The 27,247-nt window shown below is 39.9% G+C and overlaps 1 protein-coding gene across 7 annotated transcripts in view; it reads left to right on the top strand.

Moving 5' to 3' along the window:
* The window catches only part of LOC126692119 (MDIS1-interacting receptor like kinase 2-like), an 82,238-nt gene that overhangs the window by 20,254 nt on the left and 34,737 nt on the right, over positions 1–27,247 (top strand). Inside the window, exons 1-2 of one of the 7 annotated variants that reach the window (XM_050387608.1) lie at positions 21,428–23,933; positions 24,171–24,332. In XM_050387608.1, coding sequence (XP_050243565.1) covers positions 21,545–23,933; positions 24,171–24,332 — 2,551 coding nt within the window. In that variant the 5' untranslated portion in view covers positions 21,428–21,544. Of the gene's footprint in view, positions 1–21,427; positions 23,934–24,170; positions 24,333–27,247 lie in introns of those variants that run through there. The other 6 variants (XM_050387610.1, XM_050387609.1, XM_050387611.1 and 3 more) reach the window with 6 other exon arrangements.

Here is a 27,247-nt window from a genome sequence, read left to right as displayed (position 1 = left end):
CAATGAGCGGAATATACAGGCTCTTATCGGAGCAGACATATAGGTAACCTGCATTTGCCAAAACAAAGAGAACGCAAATTCTGCAAATGGAATTCATTAGTGAACTCTAGTTATGATAATATGACTTTCAAAAATTAATGCCTATGAAAAGTTAAGAAATTCGAAATTGTTATATAAGTTTTTTTTTAAAAAGGCTATTAGAAGTATAAATGAAAATGAAACATCATAGAATTCATAAGTGATTATAAGCATTGAAATTGTTTGCAGTCTTTTGAAACCATTGGATGGCCCATTAGTTAACCATGTTAGGCTAGAGTTTTGGTGGACTTAGAAAAAGACAATTGTCAGTGTCAGACATGTTTTTGTACAAACATTCATCTTTGTATCCAAAAAAAAAAAAAAAAAAAAAACTCTGTCAAAGCAACCCACAAAAAATCAAATATAAATCCTTGAAGAAGTACTTTTTTGCTAAGCTTCAATGTCATTAAACAACAACGGAACTACAAGCGAGATTTATATATAAATCCTTGAAGAAGTTGTACTTATTATTCATCTTTTTAAGTATCAGATTAACAAAAAAAACTCTTGTTCATTCTCAACTTATCACCAAATCTGACTGCCATTACTTAGTCATGTATTCTGTATCCAGTATCCACATTGCACCCCAATCTGCACTTCTTTATTATGAGACAACAACGCCGCAGAGTAATTTTAGGGATGCTACAAATTTAATTATATAAGCCTTATAAACTGATGTTTCACCAATTACAAAACAATAATTAAGACATTTATTCATTATGCGGCAGATATGACTTACGTAATGAGCTGTTGAATTCCAACACCTAGAACGGCCCCAAGTAGGGATGAGTACCGAGTGTTGAAGTAAGCACTGAAACTCAGAAACGTAAATTGAAAATAGAAGAAGAAGAAGTATAAACGGTGCTGTCTTGTGTCTTATTTTAAGTGAGGCTGAGTTAAATGAGGAAACGGTGTCGTTCAAGTTATTAGAACGATATCGTTTTATGTATAGCTTCTTTAAGTGCGAAACGGTGTTGTCTCTTTCAGAAGTTCTCTGTGCAGTGAGTACGCAAGGTTCTTGGAGCACTCTGTGTTGCAGTTACAGTTCCAGCAATAACCGTCAATCCAGCCAGGCTGTCACTCCTGAATTTACGCTCCTAAATTTACAGAGCATAAAGTGCAACTAGTTATGAATCTGTTAAGAGCAGTTGTAATTCTGGAATGTTCAATCTGTGTTGTACTTAAGCTATAAATAGAGTAGGTGCTAATGTATTCAGATTAAATTTGATCAAATAGAAACCATTTTCTCTTCTCCTTTTTCTTTTTCTGTTTTCTCTCTCTCTCTCTTTTATCTCTGTGATCCGCCATTGTTAACCATTCATCAAACTTCAAAATCTTTCACCGAGGACATCTGCACGCATCGCCATGACTATGAAGAGGACAGTTAAAATACTCTCTAAGATATGACACAGTCACTGTTGGGTCCATTGCACCATGAGTTCAGCCCACTTGTAATAGACATGATCATTTAATGAGCTTGTCTTTAATGTTTCTTATCTTTTCTTCATCATGTACAAAAGTCAGCATTAGTAATTGGGTTGGTTGGCTTAGGCGTGTCCAACATGCTGAAGGAAGAAAGAAAAGAAAGAAGCAAAAGCAAGAGTTATTCTGCTATGGCAGAGCTGAAAGGAAAAAGGAAAGAAACAAGCAAGGCCATTCGGCCAATGAGAGCTAAAGAAAGAGATTTTGGTTGAAGCAAAGTCAAAGTAAGTGGCTTGCACTTATTGTGACTTGATGTGAAGAGTGTGAAAGGAAGAAAAGAAGGAAAAGATGAAGAAATAAATAGAGAGGCCATTCGGCCAGTGCAGAGTGTGAAGAAAAGAAGTGAAGTCCCAAAGTGTGAGGACTAGTGCAGTCTTGAAGAGCTGCGTGAGTGAGAGCAAGCAAAAGAGAAAAGAAAAATAGAGAGAGTAAGAGAAAATACACAGTGAGAAAGAGAGCAGTGAGTGAAAAGAAAAAGAGAGTTTTTTTACTCAAGTTGTATCTCTACATGTTGTAATCTCTATTTAATATAGTGAAATTATTCGGAGTTTGTCCCGTGGTTTTTTCCTTCAAGGAGAAAGGATTTCCACATAAATCTTTGTGTTTTTATGTGGTTGTGCTTCCGCTGTGCTTGCTAAAATTTATTCATAGTAATATAGAATTTTTTCCAACAGTCACAATACAAATCAACCCAAACCAGAGACACAAGGTGAAAGCAGCATCATAAGGCACATGATCATCTACTCCAACTTGCTCCGAGAACCCCCTGACCTTGTCTTGATTCTCCTTCTTGGATTCCAACCCAGATGACAGAATAAGTGAAATTGATGTCACCCAAAACATCCTCAGTTATATCCACGGCAGAATCGATGTCACCCAAAACATATACCTTTTTTTTTTTTAAGAATTTAAGATCTGACTTTTAGATTGTCTAGAGCTTAAGCAAATTGCACTTTTCTTCTCCACTTGTAAATTGATCACCAAAATTATTCCAAGTCAAATCTTGGGATTATAGTGGTATTTGTATTCGAACATAAATTAGGATCTGTCGATTTTCTATGTTCAGAAACAGAGGTTGTGACTTGAGAGGTGTTAAACATTTGCTTACGTTATGTATATGCGCAACTTACATGATCAGTGGTCTGTGGAAGCATTTGTCCTTTGCAATTTTCATTTAATTCTTTTTACCTAGACTTGAGCTTACTAAAACTAAAAGTGACCTATGCTTTCAACGCAACATGATTGGTAAATGTCAGTCATCCAATTCCTAGACCATGAATAACAATGTAGCTATGTTGGCGAAGAGAGGAATGTAATCGCCTTCCTTGTACTCCCGACCTTCCTTCCCTGAAGGCTCAGTTCTCAGCTATGAAGCACGGGTGCGTTTCGGGACTCGGGTGCGGGTGCGGGTGCGGGTGCGGGACTCGGCAATTTTTGAAAAAGTAGGGTGCGGGTGCGGCGGGACTCGGCAATTAAAAAATTATTAAAAATATTTTTATTTATATTTTCTATATATTTTTACTATTAAAATATTCTTAAAAAACACATTAATATACTTGATTCACAAAACAAAGAAAGAATAAGGCAAGAAACGCATCTGAGGCCAGAATTTCGGCCTCTCCGGCGATTTTCACGGCCGATTTCGGCATGTTTCGGCCGATTCCGGCATGTTTCGGCCGATTCCGGCCTGTATCGGCCGTATCGGTCGCCGGCCGATATGGCCGATACGGACCGATTCGGCCGCGTCGGCGCCGATTTTGCCCGCGTCGGCCCGAGTCGGATCCGCCACGTGGCGCGACGCGGCACGACGCGGGACGGACGCGCGGTCTGCGGCGTCCCTCCCGCGTCGCCATGTCCCGCCGCGTCGGACGCGGGTGCGCCGGCCTGGGAGCCGCGTCCGTGCATCCTTGGTTCTCAGAGATTGAATTGCGAATACCAAAACTGGCAAAGCAATCGGTATCAGAACCAACAAACTTGTTGTTTCTCCACCAGCCATGGATTCTCTGTGATTCTAAGAGAGAGAGAGAGAGAGATTTTGAAGAGCTTGAATATTTAGGAGGGAAAAGCTGTTAGTATTGCATGCTTTTATCTACTGTTCGTTATGCGGGTGTTCTTTTAATCTAGGTCGTTGATCTTTTTTGATGGAGTTAATCAGAAATTTTGGACGGTAAAAGATTGACTTGTATTCTGTTGGACTAATTATATGGGATAATAGAATTAGATGCGGGCACCGAGCAGTGATCGAGTCACAAATTGGTGAAGAGACTATCTCAAGGTACTGCTTGAAACTTCTGGTAGCTGAGGAGTTAATTGACGAAATTACCCTTAATGGGAATCAAAGAAAGATATGTATGCATAATGCATCCAACATATAATGATAGAAGCATGGTTTGGATAATGGGCAAGACTTAGGTACAGTATTTATGTGTTGTTTCTTAGGTTCTCATTTTAAGATTCTGCTATGTGGATTTTTTCTCATGGGATGGAAATGCATATTTTAGTTAAGTAATCACATGGTTAAATCTTAAGAAACGAATCTAAGGAATATCACATAAGATATTATATCTAAGTTTTGTCATTGGATAATTAGTTGTTTGACTTTACTTGCCTTATGTAAGAAGTGTTTGTCACAAATGTGGGCTTAATTGGACTAAATCGACCAAAGTGGACCGAATAAACCAAAGCGGATCGAATGGACCGAATAGACCCAAGTAAACTGAAGTGGACCAAAATAAACCAAATGGACTGAATGGACTAAAGTATATCAAAATACTATATTAATATGGTTTAACAAGAGTGTATATCATTTTTATTTCTTTTTTAGGGTACATATCTTTAATTTCTAATGTTTATTTTGTTTTGTATTTTTAAGTTCAAAACTAAAGAGTTTGGCCCAAACGGAAGAAAAATTTTAACTTTTCAATTAAAAAAAATTTTGAGCCCAAAACTGAAAATGCAACCTAAAAAAAGAAATCAATTTAAGGTCCAAATGGACCGAAATAAATTGAAATGGTCACTCCAACGATACCTCCTTAAATTATTGTCAGTGGGATGGAATTATATGCAATGATGGTTCCATTCCCCTAGAAATAGGCAATATGAAGAGTTTGATTGAGTTGAAATTTAGCAAATAACAAGATAGTTGGTCAAATCCCCTCCACCTTGGCTAATTGCTCGTTGTTAAACTCCTTATCTTTAAGCCATAACTACTTAACCGAAACTGTTCCCTCTGGGATTAGAGACCTGTCCCTCCTAATTTATGTTAACCTTAGCTAAAATAACCTTACGAGCAACATTCTCCTTTTTCTCATTAACATAGCTCAATTTAACTTGTCATACAATTCTTTGGAGGGTCGAATCCTAGATATTTTCCAAAATTATGCATTCGAACGATTTTTTGGCAATAAGGATTTATGTGGTGACATCAAAGGATTTGCTCATTGCCCTCCAACTTCTCAAACCATGTGCCAAGTAAAAATTTTGGTTCCCTTTACCATTTTCTTTGCACTTTTACTTATTGGGTATATTTTTCACTCTCGATGTCAGGTTAAGAAAACAAAATCAGAGACAAGGAGTGCAAAAAATGGGGACATGTTCTCAATATGGAATTATGATGGAAAAATTGCATATGAAGAAATCATTAAGGTCATAGAAAACTTTAACATTAGATATTGCATTGGAACAGGTGGTTATGGTAGTGTTTACAAAGCACAATTGCCTAGCGGGAAAGTTGTTGCGTTGAAAAAAATTCATCGCTTAAAGGCTAAGGACCGAACTTTTGACATGAGTTTCAAGAAAGAGGTAAAGATCGATGTTAACAGAACTTCAACATCGAAATATTATGAAACTTCATGGTTATTGCTTGCATAAACGATGCATGTTTTTGGTTTATCAATACATGGAAAGGGGAAGCTTATTTTGTTTCCTAAGCAACGATGTTGAAGCAATGAAATTGGATCGGAGCATAGCACATGCCTTATCTTACATGCACCATGAATGCATACCACTAATTATTCATCGTGATATATCAAGCAATATCCAATTGGACTTGATCTTGTAGTAATCTTCTTTCCTTTGATGTACAAATCTCCAATCTGTGACTAATTCCTTTGCACGGATCCTAGTACGTGACTAACTTCGGCAACTTGAATAATCATTGTTGGCTGCAAAGTTCTTCACTTCATTAACAATGAAGATCAGGAAGCACTTAGTTACAAAACCCTATGGCGTACAAATGCAGTAGCTTCTCACAGAGAAAATTAAACTCTTGGTTTCTATATCCATGTATGACGGCTTTTAAAATAAGTATTTTAAAATAAGTATATGTCTAGGGTTGTGAGAAAAGAAACCCTAAACAAATAACACAATAGTGGGCCAAATTTCAAATCTGGAAATCTTAAAATCGTAAATCTTGATAGATCGAGCTTGTGTCAAGATATGTGTCAAGCTTCCCCTTTAGTCTCGATAGCAGCTGAAGATGATAAAATATTGGGCCTGATAGGCTTACCTTAATGGGCCTGACGGATTGGGTCTCTTGGGCCTGTGTGAAGATGGTCCCAGCTTTGAAGGCCCATCACTGACTGACACAGTAAGGGCCCATGATCCGAAACGTCCATAGCCCAGAAAAACCCTAAGATCCGGAAATGGGAATCCTTGCTCACCACGCTTAGAAGAATTGGGAGTAGAGTCCCACATTGAAAAGATGTGGAAACCAAAAAGGAAAAGTCAACCCTTTATCACTATAAAAGGCCTAATACCCACAGAAATCGAGGTACGCTTTAATGAACCCTCTCTGACGCACTAAGTAAAACAGAGGAATTCTAACTTGACCGTCGGAGAGCCTTTGGCCGGCACCACACCGGTGCTCTCTGAAGGATTCTTTCGATTGTTTCGTCGTGCAGGTTCGATTCGAGTCGCGAGTACAGTGTGACCCATTGGTGACAATTTTCGACGTCATCAGTTGGCGCCGTCTGTGGGAAACGCGTACGGTAACATTATCGCTTCCTAGACAAAAGAGTTACATGGTACTCACACGCTCGATGGCAACCACAAATGACGTCCAAGAAGAAGCTCCCACGACTGCCCTTGAGAGACAGGTCAAGACGCTCGCCGCAGCCGTGGAGCGCCTCACCAAACAAAACCACGACCTGGTAGAGCAGCTGAATCAAAAGAGTGCGGCAGTGAATAGCCAAGGAGAAGATCAAGAAGGGAACAGTGCGGAAAGGAGAAATAATGACGGACCACAAGAGAGTAACGCCCCAAGCAAACAAGTGCGACGGGACGCTAGCATCCCTTCAGTGACGGATACAGCTCCACAACCCATCATCGCGGAGATGCAGGCGATGAAGGAACAGATGGAAGTACTGATGAACGCTCTCAAGGGGCGAGTGTCCGCTCTCAAGGGGCGAGTGTCCAGTGATCTTGACGACCTTGTCAACCGGACTGACTCGCCATTTACGGCATCCGTCAATTCCTTTCCCCTGCCAAGTAAATTCCGCATGCCAAGTATGGATAGTTATGACGGAATCAAGGACCCTCTCGATCACCTAGAGACCTTCAAGACCCTGATGCACCTTCAGGGAGTGGCAGACGCAATTATGTGCAGGGCGTTCCCTACAACCCTAAAGGGCGCAGCAAGGATCTGGTTCAGCCGGCTAACACCAAACTCCATCGGCACCTTCAAGGAGCTGAGCACTCAATTCACTACGCACTTCATCGGAGGACATCGGTATAAGAAATCCACAGCTTATTTAATGAACATCAAGCAGAGAGAGGAGGAGACGTTACGGGCCTACATATCACGCTTCAATAAAGAAGCGCTCTCGATCGACGAAGCCGATGACAAGATACTAGTGGCAGCGTTCACGAACGGGCTGAAGGGGGGTAAGTTTTTGTTTTCCCTATACAAAAACGACCCAAAGACCATGTCGGAGGTGCTTTACAGGGCCACCAAGTATATGAATGCTGAAGACGCACTATTAGCCCGAGAAGACAGACCCAAGAAAAGAGACAGACAAGAGGACCCCCGACAGGACCAGGGGCGGAAGAAAGGACGGATGGGAGATCGGAGGGAGGAGAGACGTCCAAAACCAATGGGCGGAAGGTTCACAAGTTTCACTCCGTTGACCGCTCCGATAAACCAAGTCCTAATGCAGATTAAGGACGAAGGATCCCTGACGTTTCCGGGAAAGCTGAAGAGTGATCCCAACAAAAGGTCCAGAGACAAATATTGCCGCTTCCACCGTGACCATGGTCACGACACGGCCGATTGCTACGACTTGAAGCAACAAATCGAAGCCCTTATCCGACAAAGGAAGCTGAAGAAGTTCGTCAGCAAGGAGAGAACGGAGCAACACCCACAAGAACAACACCCCCGTCGAGAAAACAAGCGACCAAGGCCCCCATTAGGGGAAATAAGGATGATAATTGGAGGAACAGCCGCGGCCGGATCGTCGAAAAAGGCCCGCAAAACATACCTTCGGATGGTACAGAATGTCCAGTTGGCGGGTACAGTGCCAAAGATGGCAAGAAGGGAAGGCCCCATTATCGGGTTCTCGGAAGAGGATGCAAGACGCCTACACCATCCACACGACGATGCCCTCGTCGTCACCTTGCGGGTAGGCGACTACAACATCCACCGAGTGTTGGTCGACAATGGTAGTTCGGCCGACATCTTGTATTATCCGGCGTTCCAACAAATGAGGATTGATAGGGAGCAGCTAATACCGACAAACGCCCCGCTCGTTGGTTTCGGAGGGAGTAGAATATTCCCTTTGGGCGCAGTCACGTTATCGGTGACAGTAGGAGATTACCCCCAACAAATCACCAAGGACGTAACATTCTTGGTGGTCGATTGCTCGTCAGCCTACAATGCTATTATTGGACGACCCACGCTCAACTCGTGGAAGGCGGCAACATCAACTTACCACCTGATGATCAAGTTCCCAACGGAGTATGGGGTAGGAGAGCTACGCGGAAGTCAAATTGCCACACGAGAATGCTACGTAGCTATGATGGAGGTGGAAGACCATATCCAGGCCTTGAACATAGAAGAACACCGAACGACGGTAGAACCTACAGAGAAGCTAGAGGAGATAACACTCGACAGTTCCAATCCAGATCGAACCACCAAGATCGGAACGCTTGCCAAACCCGAAATCCGTCAAGAGCTCGTAGCGTTCTTGAGGAGCAATAAGGATGTGTTCGCTTGGAGCCATGACGACATGCCAGGAATCGATCCCTCGGTCATGGTACACAAGTTGAATGTGTTGCCCTCGTTCCCACCCGTCCGACAAAAGAAGAGAGTATTCGCCCCGGAACGAGACCAAGCAATAGCGGAAGAGGTCCGCAAACTCCAAGAGGCAAGCTTCATCAGGGAAGTCTACTACCCCGATTGGCTGGCGAATGTGGTAATGGTGAAGAAAACGAGTGGCAAATGGCGGATGTGCGTGGACTTCACCGATCTTAACAAAGCATGCCCCAAAGATAGCTATCCCCTTCCAAGGGTCGACATCCTAGTAGACTCGACGGCTCAACACCAATTGCTAAGCTTCATGGATGCTTTCTCGGGTTATAACCAGATCCGCATGCACGAGGACGATCAGGAGAAGACTTCGTTTGTAACCAGTCAAGGACTCTTCTGTTACAAAGTAATGCCATTCGGCCTGAAGAATGCAGGGGCAACATACCAGAGACTAATGAACAAGATGTTCGCACAGCAAATCGGGAGGAATGTCCAAGTCTATGTCGACGACATGCTGGTGAAGAGCCGGAAGGAGGAAGACCACTTGGAAGATCTCAAGGAAACATTCGGCACGCTTCGATCCTACAACATGAAACTCAATCCGGGAAAGTGCGCGTTCGGTGTAACGGCAGGCAAATTCCTAGGATTCATGGTATCTCAAAGGGGGATTGAAGCTAACCCGGACAAAATCCGAGCCATAATGGAGATGGCCCCCCCGAGAAACGTGAAGGAAGTACAGAGCCTTAACGGCAAGGTAGCGGCATTGAATAGATTCGTGTCGAGAGCGACGGACAAGTGTTTACCCTTCTTTCGAACATTGAAAAAGTCATTCGAGTGGACGGACGAGTGTCAGCGAGCCTTCGAGGAGTTAAAAACCTATCTATCTTCACCACCCCTATTGAGCCCCTCGCAGCCAGGAGAAGAACTCTTCCTCTATTTGGTTGTCTCCCCGGTGGCCGTCAGCGCTGCCTTAATCAGAGAGGAGGACAGGGCACAGAAGCCCGTGTACTACTCCAGCCGGGCGCTCCGCGGTGCCGAGGAAAGATACCAACCTATGGAGAAACTCGCCTTTGCGTTGGTCACGGCGGCTCGCAAGCTCAAGCCCTACTTTCAAGCCCATACCGTGAACGTAATGACCGACAAGCCCTTGCGAAAGGCACTGAGTAATCCTGAAGCCGCGGGTCGACTGACGCTGTGGGCAATAGAATTGAGTGAGTTTGACATCAAGTATCGACCACGTGTGGCCATTAAAGGACAAGCTATAGCCGACTTCATAGCAGAGTTTACGCGGGACGCGTACAAGGGGGCAGAAGAACCCCCCCAGTGGAACATCTACACCGACGGATCATCCAATAAGCGAGTCGGAGGAGCCGGCATAGTATTGCTGTCACCTGAAGGAGACAAGATTGAATGTATGGTCCGTCTCGACTTCCCCATTACCAACAATGAAGCAGAATACGAAGCGGTGGCAGCAGGACTCGACCTAGCCAAAGCCGCCGGAGCTGAAAGTGTGGTCGTGCATTGCGACTCTCAAGTCGTGACCAATCAAGTAAACGGAGATTATGAATGCAAAGGGGAAAGGTTGAAGAGATATCTTGATCAAGTAAGGGCGAGAGTCGACGGGCTAAAAGCAATGTTCGTCCAGATCCCCAGGGGAGAAAATGAGCTCGCCGATCGGCTAGTCAAAGCCGCTTCAGCAGAACATATGACGGCACCGGGTAATGTACTTTCCTTTGTTCAAATCTTTCCGCGCCGATCGGCTAGCCAAAGCCGCTTCAGCAGAACATATGACGGCACCGGGTAATGTACTTTCCTTTGTTCAAATCTTTCCGCTAATAGACCCCGACAACATGCAGGAGATACGCTCCGAAAGAAACTGGACTACGCAGATAACTTCATACTTAAAGGACGGGTTACTGCCAGAAGAAAAGGAGGCAGCAAGAAAGCTAAAAGTCCAAGCGGCGAGATTCGTCTTAATAAAGGATATTCTTTACAAAAGAGGTTTCTCCCGTCCTTATCTTAGATGCCTGGGGGCTGAAGAGGCAGACTACGTGATGAGGGAAGTACATGAAGGAATATGCGGGAACCATTCTGGATCGCGGTCGTTAGTGCACAAACTGGTACGAGCTGGGTATTACTGGCCAACCATGCAGAAGGATGCCGAATCCTACGTTAAAAGCTGCGACAAATGCCAGAGGTTCAGCAATTTTATCGGACAGCCAGCTGAAGAACTAACCCCTATAACGGCTCCATGGCCGTTCGCTCAGTGGGGACTAGACATCATGGGACCTTTCCCAACGGCGATAAGGCAGCTAAAGTTCTTGGTAGTGGGTATTGACTACTTCATGAAATGGGTAGAAGCGGAAGCTTTGGCCACCATTACAGAAAGGAACATTAGAAGCTTTGTCTGGCGGAGCATCGTATGTAGGTTTGGTATCCCTAGAGTTCTTATCTCAGATAACGGGAGGTAGTTCGACAACGGTCACTTCCGGGATTTCTGCACACAGCTAGGAATAAAAAACCACTACTCATCACCCGCCCATCCTCAGGCTAACGGCTAGGTTGAAGTCACGAACCGATCCCTGTTAAATATTATCAAGACTCGGCTCGAGGGGGCAAAGGGTATATGGCCAGAAGAATTGCCGAGCATACTGTGGGCATACAGGACAACGGCGAGGACTCCGACAAGAGAGACACCATTTCGACTGACATACGGGAGCGAGGCAGTCATCCCAGCAGAAGTTGGGCTCACAAGCTACAGGGTTAACAACCATGAAGAGAGCAGGAATGACGAATCCATGAGGCTACAGCTGGACCTGATAGATGAGGTTAGGTCGACAGCAGAGCAAAGGATCGCTAGATACCAGGATCGCATGTCCAGACATTTCAACTCCCAGGTCCGACACAGAAACTTCCAAGTAGGAGACCTCGTACTCAGGAGGGTCATGGGCGCAACTAGAGACCCTACACAGGGAAAACTCGGCCCCAACTGGGAAGGACCTTATAGAGTTACGTCGTGGAAAAGGAAAGGAACATACCACCTGGAGACAACAGACGGAGAGAAGCTACCGCATCCATGGAATGCCGAGCATTTGAGGAAATATTACCAGTAATAGTGATACGACAACCAGTTTTTCTTTTAAGACTTTTTGGCATTATTAGCTTTTCTTTTAACTGTTTAACTATTTTTGCTACAATCTTGTCGTGCCTTTTTAAGCCCGGGGGGGCAGGCACTTTTCCTTTACGCATTTCTATCAACTTTGATTTTCTACTTGGATGTCATTACAATTGCCCACAAAATAACTGAGGTCCACCAAATGTACGGATGCAAAATAAAGTCCATAAGATGGACGGATCCTTCTAAAGGATGATCACTTGAAGTCCACAAGATGGACGGATAAGCCTACGAGGATTATCACTTTCAACAAGATGGACTGATACAAAAAAGAGTCCACAAAGTGGACGGATCACTAAGGTGATGAAACATGAGTCCAAAAAGTGGACTGAAACATGAGTCCAAAAAGTGGACTGAAACATGAGTCCACAAAGTGGACGGATCACTAAGGTGATGAAAAACTGTCCCCAAAGTGGACGGATCACTAAGGTGATGAAACATGAGTCCAAAAAGTGGACTGAAACATGAGTCCACAAAGTGGACGGATCACTAAGGTGATGAAAAACTGTCCACAAAGTGGACGGATCACTAGGTGATGAAAAACTGTCTACAAAGTGGACGGATCACTAAGGTGATTGAAAAACTGTCCCCAAAGTGGAGGGATCACTAAGGTGATGAAACATGAGTCCCCAAAGTGGACGGATCACTAAGGTGATGAAACATGAGTCCACAAAGTGGACGGATCACTAAGGTGATAAAACATGAGTCCAAAAAGTGGACTGAAACATGAGTCCACAAAGTGGACGGATCACTAAGGTGATGAAACATGAGTCCACAAAGTGGACGGATCACTAAGGTGATGAAAAACTGTCTACAAAGTGGACGGATCACTAAGGTGATTGAAAAACTGTCCCCAAAGTGGACGGATCACTAAGATGTTGAAATACATGTCCACAAAACAGACGGAAATAATAGAAGAGCGTGAAAGCGAAGTGGACGGACAACTAGCTACGTTAAAATTTTCTACAAGTCCATTAAATGCACGATACATTTAAAAATGATGTACAACGCCACAAAGTGGACAGTCCTCATAATAAACCTCCCAAAAAAGATGGAAAAGGAAAATCCTCACCGATGTAAATGCTCAATCAACACAAGATAACAAGCCTGCAATGTGGACGGAGTATCACAGATAAACAAATATTCTCACAAAAATCCTTCCTCAAGAAGGAGGACGGATCTTTAAACAGAGTACCAAACAATTATAAAAAGCATATGTGAACATTAAGCCAAAAGCCCCAAAGGCAAATGTTTAATACAATTAAAAAGGACGGATTGTCTTGAAATGTGAATAAAAAAAAAGAATGGACGGATTGTCCTCAAAATGAATTACATAGACGTTAATCTTCCTTTTGCTCAGCAACTTGGACATCCTTCGACGGGACGGACTCTCCGTCTCCTTAAGCAGCACCGTCGCCAAAGAGGTCCTCCGTATTTTCGGAGGCGACAGGGAGGGCAGAAGTCTGGGCTTGGTCCTCAAGTTTGACCATTGACAAATCCAGCTCTGGATAGGCCTTCTTGACTTGACGGAGAGAATCATCGAAGCCTTGAAGGAAGGAGTCCGACAGCTCGCCCAAACAGGACTCCGAGCATCGGTACTCCTCGACGGCTACCTCTTTCGCATGACGGATCTCTTCCCTGAGTTCTTTGATCTCCGCCTCTTTTTTCTCTATGGCCGTCAGCGCAGAGGCCGTCTTCTCCTCCAGCTCCTTCCTTGCCTTCTCAGAAAGCTCCAACTTCTTCTCCATCTTGGACCTCCATTTATGGAGTTGTCCGAGCTCTTCCTCCGTCTGCTCCGCCTTCGCGCGCACCCGGTCCAAGGTACTCTCACGGTGGAGACATCGGTCCAGTAGTCCCTTCATCATGACCAAGAACTGCGAATAGAAAAGAGACCGTCACATAATGTAAATAACAACAAGAAAGAAAAATAAAAACTTATTTGACGAACATAACCAACCTGAGCGACGGCAAAGAGGCCCGTCTCCCCCATGGCCTCCGTCGAATGGTTTCCCAGATCTTCATAGTCTTCTGCCGTGATGATGGACGACAGCTTCTCCAATGCATACTTGGAGTCATCACGGAGAAGGGAAGGAGGTCTCTCTTGCTTACCGTCTGGGGCCGTCATCAATCCCTTACCCTTCCCCTGCTTCGCTGGGGTGACGGTCTTGTTACCCTCAGCCATTAAACCAACCACAGGTTCAAGAGAGACCTTTGGTTGCTTAAATGGACGGTCAGATTTTGATGTCGGTTTCCTCTTAGGGGCTGAGGTCGACACCTTAGGTACCACCTCGCCAGATTCCCTCTTCTTGACGGCTTGGGATTTTATCAAAGCTCTCCTTTTTGCGTCCTCCATCTCTACAAATAGTGACGGATGAAATTAAAACTAAGTAAGGGCAGTTAAATGGCAAAGTAAAGTTGACGGGCTTACGTCTATGAACTCGTTCGTCGTATCTAATTGCCTCTTGGGTGGGCTCAGGACCGTCTCAATACCAATGTATGGTCCTCAGGTTCACCAACTTAGCCCAAGTCCTTTCCTCCGGCGTAGTTTTCCTGCAAATCTTTTCAAGGAAACTAAACTCCTCAAGGCTGACTTGTGGGCGCCGTCTACCTGCAGAGAAAGATGATCAAGATATACACATAAAACTGGACGGATATGAAAAGCAATACAGAATTAAGACGGACGCATACGTGTCTGGTTTATCACTGCCCAAGTTGTGTCGACGGGCATGTACTCCGTCTCCCCTGGATGGTTCATCCATCTGTCACCCTCCAGGAAGAAGTACCGACTCTTCCAGTCTCTATTTGAGTCTGGGGTCTCAAAGATCACCTTCAACAAGGGGCTCCGACTCGCAAAACTATATATCCCCCTTGATCCAGAAATCTTGTCTGGACGGTAACAGTGAAGAAATTCACGGACCGTCAATTTCCTTTCCCCGTTTGACATTGCACCATAAAGAATCTCCATGGCTATGAAGACCCTCCAGGCGTTAGGGGATATCTGGGTGACGGACAGCCCCAGATACTGTAAGAGTTCCCTATGAAGTGTAGAAAGCGGGAATCGAAGTCCAGCCTTCAACGCTTGCTCGTACACTCCGACACCGCCTACCCCTTCATAGTAACACTTCTCCGACACGTAAGGTAGACGGATGGAAACATAGTCAGGGATTTGGAAGTTGGTTCTGAAGGTGCTGAAGTGTTTCTCTCTGATGACGGATGTAAACCTATGCACCGTCCACTCTGGCAACATGATGAACTGCCTTAGTCCATCAGCACCTACAACGGACTCCAGTGCTTGATCCCCGTCGTCATCGGAACCCTCTATTTCAACTATCTCCACATCCTCATTTGTTGAGGATGAAGAGGAGGCAGACGGACTCCTATCTTCGCCGGGGCTCTCTTGGTCTTTATGACCGGACGGGTATACATCCTCGTATTCCGTCCCATCACGAACCACCGACTGGTTACTTGACGCACTAGACATTTCCTACAATTGACAATGAAACCTAAGACCGACGGGTTTGAAAGTGTTGACGGGTATGGAAAGCCTAACAACAATACATGGACGGAAATGTAACTTGACTATAGTAAATTAGAAGCACTTACCAAACTTAGTAGAGGATAGGTGACGGTTGGTGTAATCAGTAGATATTCGTCCTCGACGGATTACTCTGACAAGGTTGACGGCTTCGCTCTGACAAATGTTTTCTGAGTGAAAAGTGAAAAATGAAAGAGTGAGGCGCCTTATATATATAGGAGGTGCACGGAAGACGAAGCGACGCTTCGATCCTATACAACGACCATTCAGAGAGTGACACGTGGCATGCTTAATAAATGCTGACAACCTGTCAGTACGTACCAACAGATTTGTACCCGTCATGTAACCGTCAACTTGATGAATCTTCCTATGACGGGTTGATCCATCTGGAACTGTCGTCCTATCTTGCATGAATACGTCATAAAATGACCGTCATACCCATACGTAAGGACCGTCACCCCATTGATCCTTTGACCTAAAAGGTGACGGACCATTGGGGTGAAGGGGGCAACTGAAGATGATAAAATATTGGGCCTGATGGGCTTACCTTAATGGGCCTGACGGATTGGGTCTCTTGGGCCTGTGTGAAGATGGTCCCAGCTTTGAAGGCCCATCACTGACTGACACAGTAAGGGCCCATGATCCGAAACGTCCATAGCCCAGAAAAACCCTAAGATCCGGAAATGGGAATCCTTGCTCACCACGCTTAGAAGAATTGGGAGTAGAGTCCCACATTGAAAAGATGTGGAAACCAAAAAGGAAAAGTCAACCCTTTATCACTATAAAAGGCCTAATACCCACAGAAATCGAGGTACGCTTTAATGAACCCTCTCTGACGCACTAAGTAAAACAGAGGAATTCTAACTTGACTGTCGGAGAGCCTTTGGCCGGCACCACACCGGTGCTCTCTGAAGGATTCTTTCGATTGTTTCGTCGTGCAGGTTCGATTCGAGTCGCGAGTACAGTGTGACCCATTGGTGACAATTTTCGACGTCATCAGCAGCTATTTGTTGAGCTATGTGTCAAGCTTTAATAAAACAACTTTTCTTCCTTTATTTCTTGGATCAATCTTCATGTCTTTAAAGATACTACTTGATATGTTTGATAAACATACTTCTTGATATATTAAACCAACTTAGATCTACCTAATTACAAGTAAAGTGCGTTTTGTCAAAGAATTAACCAGTTACATAGAAAATATGACCCTAACAATTATTATCATTATTCTATAGTTGGGGGAAAGGAGATTTGGCTCCGGATGTCTTCATTGGAAATACTAAGAGGTGCCAACTATTTGAACTATAAAGATCTTGACACCAATTCATTTAATATGATTGATTTTATGGGAACCTAGAATACAAGTTAAAAAGTAAATTACTAAGCTAGGGCTTTACCTTAGAGGGAGCTCTTCTAGAAATTCTCAAAGACTAGGGCCAAACCCAAGCGGGTTTGAAAATAGTTTTCTCTTTTATTTTATTTTTTATTTTTCCTACCATTTTTGTTTAATTAATGGTGATGGTTTCTGTGTGCGTGCGCACATGTAAGCAACTAAGAGACTTGGTTACAAATTCCTCCTTGTAAAAATGATATGGAGAATGGGATAATGAGTTTCAATACTTACAAGTTGCCTGTGTGACTTATCGTCAAACATTAACTTTGGTTTACTCTAGTTTTGAAGGACTTCTTTACATTATATGATGTGTTATTTTGGCTAGATTATATTGCAATTTACAACTTTAAGTTTGGGTAATTTTGATTTTCCCCTCTAACATTGCATAGCACATGAGCTTACCGTTAAATATAATGCCACATTAGCTCAAAACGATGTTGTTGTGAATAAATCAATTGAATCTTGAAATTATGGTTTATTGAGTCACCATCATATTTAAGTTTAAATAAATCTTTCTCAGTATTTCCATCAATCTATGATTTTTGATATCTCTCCATGATTTTCCATATTTCTCTCAATCAATTCAATCTTCTTTGCTTTTGACCTAACTTAGCTATTATAAACTTCGGGGTTTTTTTTTTTTAATATATAAATATAAGGTTCTTTTGATTAATAATTCAGAAGGCCGTTTTGATTGAGTGGAGTTAGTTTTTTTTTTTTTTGCTGAATGAGTGGAGTTAGTTTATGCAATAATGCAATAGAAAAGTAGCTGCCTTGATCGGGAAACGATGCACTATGAATAAATAAAAAAAATCCTCGACATGCACAGACACGCAATATTTATTTCTTTGACAGTGATAGGGTCATGACGCGCAATATTTATTTCTTTGACAGTGATAGGGTCATGACTTTGAAGTTTCTTAGAGCTAACCCATGATTGGGGCTAGGTGAGTTTGGTCCCCTTCTTTGCAATTGCATGGGTGGCTCCCCTTCTTTGCAAGTCGCCATTAAGGACCATGACTTCTCTGAAGCTTTTTTGCATAGACTGACTCCAGTCAATACGGCCATCAGTCTATTCTTAATCCCAAGTGACTTTATTATAAAGTCCTTGTAAAAGTAAGATGGACGGTGGTGGTAATGAGTTCAATACTTTTACAGGTTGCTCGTGACTTATAGTCAAACATTAGCTTTAGCTTGTTAATTATTTATGAAATTTTGTTTATTTTAGTTTTTGAAGGACTACTTTAGATTACGTGATTTTTTAATTTGGCCAGACTAAATAAAAAGTTAAACTCTTAAGTTGATTTGATATTTCAGAGAAGTCACTTAAATAGACTGAGTAGGCTTCTCTTAACTTTCTAAGAGAAGTCAACTTTTTTATTGAACTCATCAAAGGTCCCCAATTAACAATACCTAAGTGAATTCTATTCTTGAATGAACATACCACCGTCCAGCATATCAAAAAAAATAAAATAAAATACCACCGTCCATGTTACTTTTACAAGGACTCTGTAATAAAGTCTCTTGATTCCACTGTTATTGTATCCTTGGTTCCAATGTGACAAAATTAAATTTTTTTATCATCCACTTGTTCTTGTGGTAATTATCCAATGTGAGATTTTTAAGAGTTAACAAACAGAATTACTCCCACGCAAATATTCTAGCAAAATGTGCTAGATGCTGCTGTTGAAATAGTCATCCAACTTCAGTGCCATGTGACAATGTTTCACCTCTGTTGCATTAGGAGGAAAGAAAAAACAAAAAAACAAAAATTCAAAGATGCATTTACACTGGATAAATCTTCTACAGTTTTTAACTCATAGCTTAATTTATAATATCCTTAATCCATGCTGACTTCCATTGTTTATTGTGGCCTTGGTTCCCTTTGAAGCATATTTTCTAATTTACTGTTGATTAGTATCAGTTTCATATACCAGGAACCACTTTAACGGTGGTGGTTCCAAGATATTTTTCTAGGAGAGTTAGCAATGACAAAACTAGAAATTTGTCATGAAGGCAAGTAAAAAATAAAATGATAAATTTTTTTTTTTTTTCTATATATACTATATACAACTTCCATATTATATACAATAATCTGAAATACAATATAACTATATTTTACAATATTAATAGTCCAAAAAATTTATTAATAGTTTAAAGATCGGTAAGATAACAACCATTAAATTCATAAAAAAAATAATTAAATAATTAATACTACATTTTTTTTCAAATTAATAGCAACTTATTATATTTATATGTAATATCAATTAAATAAAAATATATGATAAATAAGAATAGTAAAACGCCTGGCAGTAGGATTAGGAGCAAATGTGAAATTAAGAAAAAAATAGTAACTAATATAAATTTTTTCTTTTGAAGTGTATAACTTTTTAATCATATACGTGGTTGCTTTCTTAGAATTTAAGCAAGCACTAAATTACTTCTTTGACTTGGAAATCTATAGAGCATTTATCAAAATACTGGGTCAAATGAAGAGAAAAACTATGAAAATATAGAAGTGAAAGAGAGATAAGGAGAATGAGACAAGAATCACATATGTTGATAGAGATTTGTTGGTTGTAATGGTAGTGTAATTTTTTGCTTACGAAGAAGAAAAGTATAGAGAAAAACAGTTTCATTCCACTGTCAACAACAAAGTAAGCCAAAGTCTAAGAGAGAAGGGTTTTTTTTTTTTTTTTTTATTATTATAAATTTTAACAAATAAGCAAAAATTTGGAACAAATTTTTTTAATAAAATTAAATACTATAAGTGTAGTGTTACTAGCTCAATACTTTCACAAAAATTTTACAACAAAATCTAGAAGGCACGTTGTTAAATATATGTAAAAAAGTGAAGTGGGAGTAGCCTACACAGCTACACACCTGTTTTTGCAGGAAGTATTTTAACCACACACGTGGTATCTGGTGGAGGAGAATAATTTAAGTGTTACCTCCACAATATTTTTACAACAATTTCATAATAAATCTTAAATGGTAAGTTGTTATTAGTTCTAATTTTAATCCACAACTTAAATAATTTTTTTGCACATATGTAACCGTCAATAATGATTTGTCACTTAAAATTTGTTGTAAAAATATTATAAATATATTATTTTTTTATTAAAATCTCTCTCTCTCTCTCTCTCTCTCTCTCTCTCTCTCTCTCTCTCTCTCTCTCTCTACTGGGGGACCAAGGCCCCCTTTGGTCCTGACGTACTGTTCCTTCAGCGTGTTCAACATGCTTAAGTCAAGTCTCATTTTATTTTTATTTTATAGGAAATAAATTGACGTAGTTATTATTTTTTTGGTTAAGAGGAATTTTATTAAAAAAGAACTAAAGCTCAAGCAGAGAAACAGGGCAAAGCCTGTTCATGTACAAGCCTTTGGAATCAAACTCCAACAAAACTGATATGTCCACAGGAGGACTTTCAAAAACAGTAAAATCATCCTCTAGAAGACCTCCCATCCTAGCTAGAGTATCCGCACAGCGGTTAGCTTCCTGGAAACAATGCTTGAAGCGAACTTGAGGAATTTGCTGTATCAAGTGTCTACAATCATCCAAGAAAGCAAAAGCAAAGATATTAGAATAATTGGGATTCACAATAGCATCCACAATAGACTTTGCATCCAACTCTACATCTACTGCTAAGATGCTGCGATTTACACAAAGACTAAGCCCGTCTCTAAGAGCCCATAGCGACGTAGTTATTATATATATGTACAGACATGGCTTGCTTGAAGACTTTTGGAGGCAAGCTCATATATGAGCGTTGGCAAGGCACGTGGGCTGGACCCACACGGTGCTTTGCACCCCAAAAATCATCAGCTCTAAAACTAAAAGCGAAGGAAACCTTTAATTTTTTGAGAAACCTTTAATTAAGTGTTAGAAATAAATCAGGATCATTACATCATTTATTGATTCCACTAATCTAAGGATATTATGCAGGAAAAATTATTGAATGTTCGAAGTGTATTATAAATACATATTTTTCTTTCTCACATAAATTGTGAATTTTACCATAAATTTAATTAATGATATTCACAGTTATGTGAAAAAGAAAATTACACATTTATAGCACTCCAAAAATATTCAATAATTACCCCTCATATAGAACTTTTTTTTTTTAGAAGCTTTTTTTGAGAAGCAGAACCTTTGATAAAGTGTAAGAAATAAATTGCGGCTATTAAACCATTCGTGGATTACACTATTCAGATTCTTAAAAAAAGAAGAAAAAAAAAATTTGCAAACTTCGCAGCAATTCCACTGTCAGTAATCTAACAAGGGCGCAATTGCATTATGAGTTTCTATTCAAAAAGAAATTTCCAAGATGATTACGTGGAAATCATGCCGGTAGATTCATGTAAATTTCTGCACTTCAACAGGGTTCAAAAAGACGATGCTTCGTGATAATCACGTTGGTATTCATTCAAAGTAAAAAATAGAAAAGCTAAAAGAAAAATAATAAAAAAATAAAAAAGGGGGAGGAAAAGAAAAAAGGAGCACATTCGTTAAATTGACTTCCAGTCTTGGGTTGGTAAAGGACTGTATTTCAATGATTAAAGTGTGTTGAGTGATGATAATATAACAATCAAATATTTGCCCCTTTGCAACGCACTCATCAATCAATCATAAACTCTAACATGGCTCCCTCTGTTTCCATTTCCATTCTGATAGTAGCATTATGGGTTCTTTATGTCTTGATGCACTCCACAACTATAGTTATTGCAGCTGGCTCTGTGGCAGCATCTAATTCATCAGCGCTTGAACTAGAAGCGAAGGCTCTCCTGGAGAGTGGGTGGTGGTATGATTACTCCAACGATCCATCCTTAAATCATTGCAACTTGGATGGAATCATATGCAATGCTGGTGGAAGCGTCATAAAGATTGACAGGAGGGGTATGCTCAATTACATAGATGCGATCAGTAAACTCAACATCTCTTCCTTCCCAAATTTAGTCCACCTTGATCTTTCTCGTAATTGGCTTAAGGGGAGCATTTCAGTTGAGATAGGCACCCTTTCAAAGCTCACCCACCTTGATCTGTCCCTTAATTCTCTCACAGGTAAGTTGCCTCCTTCATTTGGAAACCTCACTCGATTAGTGAAATTTGACATTTCTTCAAATTCTATCAATGGTTCCATTCCCAAAGATTTGGGAAATTTAACAAATCTCACCCATTTTAGTGCCCAAGGTAATCCACTCATCGGTGAGTTACCTCTTTCACTTGCAAACCTCACTAGATTACAGGTATTTGACATTTCCTCTAATCTAGTCAGTGGTTCCATACCCAATGGATTAGGTAATTTAAAGAATCTTCTAGAATTAAGATTGAGAGATAACAAATTTACCGGAGCAATCCCTTCTGCTCTTGGCCTTTTAACCAATCTTTCCATCTTGGATTTGTCTTTTAATAAAATCAATGGTTCTATAGTGCCAGAAATTGGATTGCTAAAGAATTTGTTGAAATTGGACCTACAAAAAAACAATCTCACTGGTCCAATCCCTTTGTCTATAGGTCATTTAACTAGCTTGCAAGCTTTGTACCTTAGTGGGAACCAAATTAGTGGTTCCATCCCTGTGCACATTTCTAATTGCTCTTTACTATACATAATATTTAGCCACAACTACTTAACTGGAAGCATTCCCTTTCTAAACAGTAGCCTTTCATTTAGACGGATTGACCTCAGTTATAATTCTATTAGTGGAGGCGAAATACCTCTTACGGGTATAGGATTTTTGGATGTCAGCTACAATAACTTCAATGGCTCCTTTCCTAACTTAATAGTTGATAATATGGAGCATCTGTATTACTTCAACCTTAGCAATAACAAAATTGTCGGTCATGTTCCTTCGATTATAGGTCAATTAACTTACTTGGAAACGTTGTCCCTTAGTTGGAACCAAATCAGTGGCGCCATCCCCAAAGAAATAGCTGATTGCAAGAGTTTGAGTGAATTGGAATTGAGCCATAACCATTTAACTGGAAGCATTCCATCTCAAATTAGTGACCTTCAGTTTTTAAATGCTATTGACCAAAGTTATAATACTATCAGTGGGGAAATTCCTTTTAAACAAGGGGATTCACAACCTTTAGAGTTCTTGGATCTCAGTTGCAATAATCTTACTGGAAATATTCCGGATCTTTCAGCTTCAATAAAAGAAGTGAACTTTTCCCACAATTCTTTCCATGGTCAGATCCCAGATGGCTACTTAAATTATGCACCTTCAACCTTCATTGGCAACAAAGATTTATGTGGTGATGTCAAAGGCTTCCCTCCTTGCTTGCCATCTTCCCCAAGCAAAAGTAGATCCATTGTCCATCAAATAAAATTTTTTGTTCCCTTAATTGCTTTCACTATGTTTTTACTTCTTGGGTATTTTTTCCACTCTCAATGTCGAGTTAGGAAAATGTCATCTGAGTCAAGGGAAACAAAGAATGGGGATTTGTTCTCAATATGGAATTATGATGGAAAAATTGCATTTGAAGACATCATTGAAGCAACAGAGGACTTTGACATTAGATATTGTATTGGAACAGGTGGTTATGGTAGTGTTTACAAAGCACAGTTGCCTACTGGTAAAGTGGTTGCCTTAAAGAAACTTCATCGCTTAGAGGCTGAGGACCCAAATTTTGACAAGAGTTTCAGAAATGAAGTCAAAATTTTAACGGAAATCCGACATCGGAATATTGTGAAATTGCATGGTTATTGTTTGCACAAACGATGCATGTTTTTGGTCTATGAGTATATGGAAAGGGGAAGTCTATTTTGTGTCCTACGCAACAATGCTGAGGCTGTAGAATTGGATTGGATGAAGAGGGTGAACATAATCAAAAGTACAACACACGCATTATCTTATATGCATCATGAAGGTGTCCCAATAATTGTTCATCGAGATATATCAAGCAACAATATTCTATTGAACTCTGAGTTAGAGGCATTTGTGTCAGATTTTGGCACTGCTAGACTTCTTGATTCAGATACCTCCAATCAAACTTTAATTGCTGGGACTTACGGTTATATTGCTCCAGGTGAATTATATATTATTTTTGTAATTATCCTAGATATTATTTTGAATGTTTAGTCACATGTAGAGCTTTCTATATAGTCATTCTAGTTAGAAACAATTACTTTTATGATGAAAGTTTTATACACTGGCAAGTTTTGTCCAAACGTCTAGAAAAAAAAAATAGAAAAAATAGAAAAGATTAAAGTTAAACGAAAGATTTTAATTTTTTTATACCTATTTTTTTGTCCAATATTTGCAGAATTGGCCTATACTATGAAGGTGACTGAAAAAAGTGATGTTTATAGTTTTGGAGTGGTGGCATTAGAAATATTAATGGGAAGGCATCCAGGCGAACTCTTGACATCATTATCATCATCTCAAAGTGTGATGCTAAATGAAATATTAGACAAGCGTCTCCCACCTCCAAATTGTTTGGTTGCACAGGATGTTTTTCTTGTTGCCACAATTTCATTTGCTTGCTTACGTGCTAAACCAAAGTCTAGGCCAACAATGAAATCAGTGTCTCAAGAATTTCTTTGTCACAAGAAACCAATAATGAACCCCTTACATGCAGTTTCAGTATGGCAGCTAAGAAACCAAGAAACTTATATGGTTGGAGAGAGTGAAACCCATTTTGAAAGTCCTTGTTTTCTAGTTGAGAAAGAGAATGTTTGATGAGCTTCTATGAAAAAATTGTTGTGTATTACAATAACAATAGCTTAAAAATCCTGTTTGTAAGTTGTAATTGTTGTTCTTTATGATTTGTAACCTGTATTTTGTAATATGAAATTTAAGTCTTCACCACTTTTCTAATGCAATCGCGGAGGTTGCAAAGGCTGATCTATATACTTGATGCTTGACTCAAAGATTTCATACTTGTTTGACTTACTCACATAAGATTCAACAATAATAATGAAAAATTTGTAGGGAAAACAATTAATAAAATCTCTACCTCCCTTGCTATCTGCTCCCAACACACGTAAACCTCTCTCACAAAAACATAATGAAAGACTTTCTACTTGCACTATCCATTCTAAATTACACCAATATGATGTTATCCTCTTTCGACCCACATTACAATTGCACACTCAATACCTCTAACTCCCCCGTTCTTTTCCATTCCAATCATCAACTGCTAACACCTTTGTTGTTTTTGTAACACCATGACCTACTAATTCAACCTTCTAGTAATCAAGACCTTATTATGACTTTTAATTTGAGAATTATAACAAAAAAATAATAATAAAAATAAACATACATAGCAAATTTAATAAAAGATAGATCTAAATGAACGGATTTATCTGTATAGTGAAGTAGGTTGCCACCATTAGGCAATAAATTTTGATTCTCATGGAGATTCCCTTTTGGTCACCAAATTTCATGTGATTCTACAATTGGCTTAGATAATTCTACTAGTGCCTCTTTACTATTTGAATTATGATAAAAATTTGAGCTCTATGTTCTACATTAGATATATATTGCAACTGTTTTGAAAAATCAGACTAAGCAAGATTGAAAAGGAATTCAATGGATATATTTTATGTGGTTCTTTCATGTGCCTACATCCAAAGGAGCCAAGGAGGGAGCTGCTTTCACCCACTATATGAGAAATTAGGATTGTAACAATGTTTATATATAGCGTACCCTACCCAGTAGAAATCCCCAAAATACCCTTGATGCCAATAAATAATGCATTGACCTAAAAACAAATATGAGGGAACTCTAATAGCAAGAAAATACTATGATAAACATTGGATAACAATTCTTGTGGTTTTTTTTCTTGTTTTTTTTTCTAGGTCTAAGAGCCAGTCTATGCTACTAGAGTTGTACAATGACAATTCACAAAATAATCTTCCCTTCGGCCTATGGATATACCCATTTTTACACCTAATTTCATAACTTGTTAAATTGTGCAATTGAATGGTTGATGAAAGGTTATGTCATGTCCATGCAATCAGTAGTGGGTTGAAAATGTTCATTACTCACAGGGTCATAGTCACACAAGTCTTATATAACAAAAATTATCTTTTCATAATTGATAAATCCAAGGAAAAAAATATAGCAAACTTTCCCATGAAACAAACAAAGACTTAAATAGAACCAAACCAACCTCCTAGGGATATACTTCTCATAATCATATCCTGAACAGTCTCTCAATAGCAATTTAAAAACACCCTTAAAAAAGAAAAAGAAAAAATGACATCCTAACCTTACGTAGATTAGCAGTGTTTATGCCATTACCTCTGCAATTTTGTCAAAAGATAAACATCCAAGGTAGCTTTTCTTTTTTTTAGAACCTAGATTAGATTGGATTTTGACTAAATAATTACCGTATTGGAGAAGAGTGTAATCCTTAGAGACAAAGAGAAGGAATGGAAGGGAGAACGGGATTAAATTACACGTTAAAAAAAAAATGCCACATTAGCTCAAAAGAATGTGGTTTTGAATAAGTCAATTGAATCTTGGAATTATGGTTTATGGAGTCGCCATCATATTTAACTTTAATTAAAATTTTCATAGTATTTCCAACAATCTTGATCATATGATTTTCGAAATCACTCTCAATCAATTTAATCTTGACCAAACACACCTTGCCCCAAACCTGGGTTAGCTATTATAAATTTCAAGTAAAAAATTATCAATTTCGTATTCTTTCCCACTTATTACAAACCACTGTTCAATTTCTTCAATAGGAAAGGACCAACTTATCCCGCTCGTAATTTCCAATAATCACAAAAATGCAAGAACGAAGGCTAGCATGAATCCAACGAGTAAAAAAATCTGTGAGGTAAACCTTGGGTAAACCATCCACTTTTCTTTTTTCTTTTTTAAGGTTCTTTTGATTTATAATTCGGAAGCCTGTATTGACTAACTGAGAGGAGTCAATTTATGCAATAGAAATGAAGCTGCTTTAATGACCAAAGTAATTCTAATACCATAAAAAATAAAATAAAAATAAAAATTACAATTTTTACCACAACTCTTCTACATAACAAACTATAATTGATTGTATGTTACTTTTACATGAACTCACTACTTTTTGTCTGCCACTCACTGTTTACCACGAAGAGTTGAAGACAATGCTCTCTTTGATGGACATAAACATATTGTTAGTTTCTGGGTAGTAAACCTCGAATCCATAAAGGGTTCTTTAGGTCCACAAGGTGATAGAATTGGAATCACTAGAGAAAACAATAGACAAATGTCTAAATTTTTATTGATAATAAACTATGAAAAACGTTTATAGACTTAGGGACCTATTTAAGGCTCCGTAAAACTTGACAAACAAGAAAATATATTATAAAATAACTCCTAATTGATATCTAACCATAACAG

Source organism: Quercus robur, chromosome 7, assembly GCF_932294415.1.
Source record: "Quercus robur chromosome 7, dhQueRobu3.1, whole genome shotgun sequence".
NCBI lineage: Eukaryota > Viridiplantae > Streptophyta > Magnoliopsida > Fagales > Fagaceae > Quercus > Quercus robur.
The sequence above is the reverse complement of the archived record's forward strand: the minus strand, read 5'-3'. Positions and strand labels throughout refer to the sequence as shown.